Raw genomic sequence first — 7,015 nt, 5'->3', positions numbered from 1 at the left:
GGTGGGGAGTGGGTGGTTCCAAGCGCAGATTTGGGGGCCAGTCATCCTCGAAGTATTGGCTGGGACCTTGGACAGGTCATTGACTAAAAAGTGGTGATGATACAGTAAGACCTGTGGAAGCCGGAACCTTTGTAAGACAGACGCCTGCCTAAGAAGGGAAATTGAAATCTTTCCTATTAACAGGAGTGATAGAAAAATGGTAAAACGACACTCCGTCAAAGGTGGAACACTTGCAAGGCCATGCCGTCTGGTTCCTGGGCCACCAGGTGTCCCTGCAACAGGACCTCGTCCATAGGCTGGATCCCTGGTGGCCTAGTGGTCACACCAGGTGGGAGGCTAACCACACGGTCAGCATTGGACAGACGAGACGCTCCACTCCCATAAAGAGTGGCAGTGTCGGAAACCCGCTGGGGCAGTTCTACCCTGCCCCACGAGGTCGCTGTGAGTCAGCATCGACTCAGTGGCAGGGCGTTTGGAGTCCGAAGGATCATGGGAGGGACAGTTAGCCACAAGCAAGTCCAGTGCCTGGCACGTGGCAGTCTGCTGCCCTAGAGTTGATTCTGACCCCAGCAGCCCTGCCCGGGGTTTCTGAGGCTGTGCATCTTTATGGAAGAAGCGAACCTCACCTTTCTCCCGAGGAGTAGCTAGCTGGTAGCTTTGACAAGCCAACCTTGTCAATAATCCCATGCTTCCCCGACGGCAGCACCAAGGCTGGGTGTTCTCTTTATCTGGTTCTGCTCAGCCAGCTGCAGGAGCCGTCTCCGTGCCAGTGTCCCCGCTCCAGGCCACTGATGCAGTGACTGATCACTCTCAAAACTCGCTGCTGTCCGGTCGATGCTGACCCTGTAGGATGAGGTCGCACTGCCCTGAGGAGTTTCTGAGACGGCACTCTTTACGGGAGTAAAAAGCCTTGTCTTTCTCCTTCCGAGTGGCTGGTAACTGCCAACCTGGCGACCGCAGCCCGATGATAACCACTGTGGCCCAGGGCTCCTCCAGGGACTGATAGTTGGGAATATGTCCATGGGGGTGTTATTTGTAGCCCAACAACCCACCGACAGGCCTTGCCTGCATGACGCAGTACCCCCTTTTATTTAAAAACAGTTAAAAGTTTTTCAGAACATCTCCCCCCATGGTTAAACCACCTTTAAATTGAGTTGTGTAATCATCATCAGTGCTAGAGGGTGCTCTCTCCCCCTCCCACCTTGTTTGCTCCCTCAACCCCTTCACCCTCCTGTCTCCCCGCCTCTCCCTCCCCTATAAACCCTTGCATCAGTTCTTATCTCTATGCCTCGACTCCTTCTGTGCTTCACAAACTAGAACAGAAACGTTAAAATAAATAAATAAACAAAGTGGTAAGGAGATGATGATGCTTACAGAGATAAAAATACAAATAGTGGGCACGGAAAGAAAAGACCACCGTGAATACTTAAGAGGCCAGGCAAGAAGGACAAGCAAGAAATACCGGCACCTAGAAGAATCCTGTGGGATCTGCCAGCGGCTTCATTAGGCTAGGCACGCTCCCGCTACCCTCCACAGCCTTCTCCAGATTGGGGGTTCACAATTCAGGCTCTGATACGTTTCCCTTTGTCATGTTTGGATTTTGTGGTTGTCATCTGTGGATGACATGAGCTGGTGTGCTTCTTCTATGGGCACTCGGTTGACTCCTCGCTTAGGCGGGCTGCTTGTTGGAAGTGGTACCCCTTTCCCTGAGGAGGACACGGAGGGACAGAGGGGCAGTGAGCGGCTAGACCAGGTCTAGGACCAGTTCATTCCAGGACTCCTTCCCGGAGGAGGCAGCCTGTTTGTGCAATGGGATGTGGTGCTGAGGGCGAAGAGAACACCAGGGAAGGGGTGCAGGGCCTCAGGCAACATAGTGGCTGTCCTGGCCCAGCCCTGGGTGTCGGGCCATAGTGGAGATTTTAGAGTCCCAGACATACCCAGAGACGGAGGAGAAGTGGCCCCAACTTGTTCTGGGGATTAAGGTTTCACTTGGAAAGTCTCACTCTGCTTTCCTCCACAGGCACATCCTCCGTGGGTGAACGGAAAGGCATGGGGACCAGCTCCCTTGTCCCTTTCCTGGGGGGTCAGCTGGTTTTCCCACCGCCGCCGTACAGGGATCAGCTCACTCTTAAAATAGGCCCCGCAGCTACACTCTACCACCCCTGGCCAAGCCCGGCCGGCATGTCCGCTGGCTGCAGGAGGGGCCCTAATTATAGCCATGAGCCCCCAGGCTCGAGGCAGCTGGGCCAGTGTTGGGCGCTGCCAGTCTCTCACAGGAGGGAGGGAGGGAGAGCCTCTCTCAGGTGGCGAGTCCCTGGAGGAGTGAGGGGTGGCCGTGGAGGGAGGCTACCTTGTCCTGAGACTTCTGACCTCTGGGGTGCTGCCCTGTTTTGGTGCCCTCTGGCGTAGAGGGTGCTGGCCCCTGGCTCTGCCAGGAGGGTGTGACTGTGGATGTTAGCCCAGACTTCACAAAAGGTAATGTGGGTACTGTCTCTCTTCCCCGAGCTCTCCTCCCCTCCCTCCCTCCCCTCAACCCTTGCTTCTGCCCCTGAACTTGGAGGGAGCGGCCATGGGGCTCAGGCTGAGCAGCCACAGGAAGATCTGGGCTGGGTCTCGGCGTGGGCTGTGGAGCCCCAGGTGGATGGGCCCTGGCTGTTCACCTTCTCACTGCTCCGGGAGTTGGCAGGAGTCCGTTCTCTGTGCTGTCGTGGGCTCTCAGAGATGCTTCGGATGAGAGCAAAACATCTGTGTGCCTTCCAGGAAGGGGGACAGGCGGTGCCGAGAGGACAGGTGCTGGGGGGCTGTGGAGGGTGCCCGGGTGAGCGGAGGCCAGAGGACCCAGTGCTGCTTCTCAGCAAGGAACCTGGGGCAGTGATGGGGTGGTTCGGCTGAAGGGAATACGTAAGGAAGTTTCTCGGTGACCCTTGGGAGCAGGGCTAGAGCTTGTCCTATGTACTCCGTGCCAGCTCGGACCGAGTCAGCTCATGCGGTCAGAGGGGCTCACGCAGAGGTGGGCAGTGCTGCCGGAAGCCCTGGGAGGCTCTGTCTGTAGCCGGGGGCTGGCCCGCTCCTGCAGGATGGCTTCCCTGGGATGCGCACCTGGCACGCTGTCAGCAAGACTGGCGTTTCAGCCTCCTCCTGGGCCCCCTGTCCCTCGCTGCCCCACGGTGACCCCTCCTGACTTGGTGTCCTGTCCTTCTAGGATCTGCTTCCCTGTGCAGGTGAACCGGCTGCCAAGGGAGACCCTGCTGTGCGTCACACTCTATGCGCTGCCCATCCCCCCGCCTGGGAGCTCCTCTGAGGCCAACAAGCAGCGGCGGGTACCCGAGGCCCTAGGCTGGGTCACCACCCCACTCTTCAACTTCAGGCAGTATGTGGCCTGGGGCAGTGGTCCTCTGTCCCGCGAGGGGCGGGAGGGACAGAGAGGGTCTCAGCAGCTGCACTGACTGGCTCCGGGGCCAGAGGATGATGGATGCAGCGGAGAGCAGGGGTGGGGGGTCTCGGCCCTGCTGAGGGGGCCCAAACCCAGGACTGTGCTGCGAGTGCAGAGCTGGTGCCACAGGCCTGTTGGGGGAGGGGACGGGGCCTGGGAAAGCAATACTCGGATAACATGCCATCTGGTCTTGTCATTGGACGGAGCTTAGAGGTCATCCGGTCCTGCCGCTCCCTGCTCCCCGTGAAGGCATTCCTGCTGCGGGGTCATCCCGACCAGGGTGCAGCTATCTCGGGAAGGCTGCTGGTGGGCCAGAGCTTTGAGGGCAGGGCTCTGGGAGTTCAGACAGAAAAGGCAGGTTTCGGGGGTTGAGGGAGCCGGAGGGAAAGTGACAGTGTAGCCAGGGTTCCTTTGTTGCCTCCTCCCACACTCCATCCTCCTCAGAGTGCTGACCTGTGGCCGGAAGCTTCTAGGCTTGTGGCCAGCAACCCAGGAGCACCCCAGTGCCCGATGGAGCGCACCCAACTTCCACCAGCCAGATAGCGTCATCCTGCAGGTAAGACCCGGTCCTGGTCCTTCCCTGCCACCCTTCAGAACCACTCCAGACTAAGTGCTGCATTATCCCCTTGGAGCTGTGGGCTGGGACAGTGGGGAGCAGGCTGGACGCCTGGGCATGGGATGATGGTGCGACTAGAACAGCCGAATGTGTGTGGTTGGGCCCAACGTGGGAGCGTGCGTGTGGTGCTCTCTCCTGGAGGTCAGCTCTGATTTCAAGGAGCCTGAGTCTATAACTGGTCCCACACAGGCCCAACTGGCTTTCCAGAGCCCCATGCGGTGAGCTCTCTTATGGATAAATCTGCTCAAAGCTAAGCTGTCCCCTATTGGCCCTTGAGAGGAAGCTGTCCCCCAGCCAGGCGCCTGCTCAGTGCTCCTCCCGAGCGAGGAGGAGTTGGTTAGCACCAAGGTTTAGTCACCCGTGCCTGACTTGTCTTCCCTGGGGCCCTGAGATGTGCTGCGTGGAAGAGGGAGAATCAAGGTTGAGATGGAATGAAATGGAACATGGAGAAGGCCAGCTCTGACCAGCAGGCGTTGCCTCTGTCTTCATCACTTACTCCATGCCCAGGTTCTAGAACCACGCCTGGTACTTCGTAAGGTTCAATACATGCACGTGAGGTCCGGTGATCTAGAGCAACACGTTCAGTGATGCTCTTCAGATACAAGAAAGAGCTTTATCTTACAAAGTAACTTTGCATCAGGAAGGCACCCAGCCCAGCCCAACTCAGGTCCATCAGACAGCTCTCAGGGTCAGCAGCAGAGTCCCGGCCGGCAGGAAGGTAAAGGGGCAGAGAGAGAAAGGGAGTGAGTCTCTGTTTGCCTTGCTCTTAAACAGAAGGTTTATGACATCAGGGAGATGTCATCAGGCTGTGACTTGATTGACAGGTTTAACTCCGCCCCTAGCCAGGAGTGTCTAAAATCATCCTCACTACCACAACAGATTAAGTTCTAATATACATTGTTTTGAGGGAAGGAAGGTAGGGCTCTATGTGAAAACTGGCTTGTTCCATTCTGATATCCGTTTGAGGAGAATGCATATTTATCTACGTCCTGGAGAAAGGGGACCCAGTATCACAGACTTTAGAGTTGGGGGCCTCTCATGTGGCGTACTGTCCTACCTCCCATTAGGCAGGAGGGTGTCCTAGACCACACTGATGGGCACCCCAAGAGGCTCCGCCTGGTGACTTTTGTGTCCAGTGTTCTGGATTGGAGCTGGGCCCCTCACCAAGATGTATTTGGACCTAGCCTGTTCCTCACTTGCCCCTCTTTTAAAAATACTAGAAGCCAGAAAAATGGAAGATGATCTCACAAATGACCAACAGTGTGGTTTTTTTTTCCAATTAGAATGCTTGCTGCTCTTTATTGCATGAGCCCCCACATGGCAGCCCCCCGGTCCGAGACAGGAGCCTAAGAAATGTTTTGTTTGGTGTGTGCAGTTTTTAAATGTTAATGCGCCAGCATTTAACTAACCATTCTCTTAATTTACACATTTTTCTATTCTCTACACTTCCAAAGAATGAGATATTGAATATCTTTATAAACTTATAAACTATTGTCTAATCAACAATAGATTAGAATACTGTGATAAAATCGATATAACACAAGATTTACAGTTTGCACTACGTTCAAGTGTATAGTCCATGGTACTGACTACATCCCCACGGTTGTACAACCATTGCCACTACCCATGTATAAAACAGTTTCCAAACAGAGACTACAGAGTTCATAGCTAACACATAATAACTATTCTCCCCTGCCCCTAGTTCCTAGTGACCACTCATCTCCTTCCTGTCTGCATGCATTGCCTAGTTTAGCGGGTTCATAGACTGGAATTGCAACCATGCTTGGCCTTTGGCAGCTGGCTTATCTCACTCGGCAGAATGCCTTCGAGGCTCACCTGTGCCACAGCACGTCTCAGACCTTCACTGAACCCTTCACGGTTGGATAATGCTCCACTGTATGATGGACCGCTGTGTGCATTCTTCCGTCTGCTGGTGGGACAGCAGGGTGTTTTAGCTTTGAGCTGCTGGGAACAAGGTGTCCACGCCGCTGACTGAGTCCCCGTTCTCAGGTCCTCTGGTCTACCCCTCGGCATGGAAGCGCTTGGTTCCCTTGTCCACTTCCCTCACTCTCTGCTTTTTCCTTCCCATTTCTTACCCTGGTGGCATAGTAATGACGTATCGGGTGCTAACCACAGGTCAGCAGTTCCAAACCACCAGCCACTTGTGGGCGAAAAACGAGGCTCTCTACTCCCGTAAAGAGTTACAATCTTGGAATCCCACAGGGCGGGGTGGTTCTACCCTGTTCTGTAAGGTCCTTATGAGTCAGCATGGACTCAGTGGCTGTATTTTCGTACCAAAAGTTACAGTGGAAAGAGATTTTAGAGATCACCAAGTCCGACGGTGTCATTTTATAGACAAAGCATCAAGGGAGGGAGGGAGAGAGGTAAGAGGGAGGGAGAGAGGTGAGAGGCAGCGGTGCTGGGGTGAGAGGGGGAAGCCGGAGACCTGGTGGGTGGGGGCACCCCCCTCAAGCTGACTGCTTTCGTTTCTCCCTGCTTGGATCGGCTCTGCTGGCACCCACCAGATCGACTTCCCCACCTCCGCCTTTGACATCAAGTTCACCAGCCCTCCAGGAGATGAGTTCAGCCCCTGCTATGAGTTTGGCAGCCTCCGGGAGGAAGACCAAGGCAAGCTTAAAGACGTCATGCAGAAGGAGTCCCTGTACTGGTGAGGCCCAGGGTGCCCCCATGCACCGGTCAGGGCCCCCACCGAGCCCCTGTCCCCCTACTGTGGGAGTGGAGGAAGGATGGGGTGCCTTGCCATCAAGGCAGGATGTAGTAGAGGAGAGAGGCTCTGTGGAGGCCAGCCCCCAGGCCCTGTGCCCCAGCTGCTACTGGGAAAAATGGAGTGGAGATGAGAAATGGGTGTGCCCATCCCCATGCTGGCCACTTGACCCAGGCTGACCGGAGAGGGTGGGGGCTTGGTCCTCCACCCTACATCTGCAGTCAGCCTCGCCATCTACTGG

At 55.7% G+C, this 7,015-nt stretch overlaps 1 protein-coding gene across 1 annotated transcript in view; it reads left to right on the top strand.

The window, feature by feature from the left end:
• PIK3C2B (phosphatidylinositol-4-phosphate 3-kinase catalytic subunit type 2 beta) overlaps positions 1-7,015 on the top strand; it is a 94,555-nt gene that overhangs the window by 45,604 nt on the left and 41,936 nt on the right. The window contains exons 14-16 of the mRNA XM_045298186.1: positions 3,203-3,370; positions 3,878-3,989; positions 6,575-6,717. Coding sequence (XP_045154121.1) covers positions 3,203-3,370; positions 3,878-3,989; positions 6,575-6,717 — 423 coding nt within the window. The remainder of the gene's footprint in view (positions 1-3,202; positions 3,371-3,877; positions 3,990-6,574; positions 6,718-7,015) is intronic.

The sequence above is a fragment of the Echinops telfairi genome, unplaced genomic scaffold (assembly GCF_000313985.2).
Source record: "Echinops telfairi isolate 266 unplaced genomic scaffold, ASM31398v2 ScPeMD7_7424;HRSCAF=8462, whole genome shotgun sequence".
In the NCBI taxonomy this organism is placed as follows: domain Eukaryota; kingdom Metazoa; phylum Chordata; class Mammalia; order Afrosoricida; family Tenrecidae; genus Echinops; species Echinops telfairi.
This window is presented reverse-complemented; position numbering and strand designations above follow the sequence as displayed.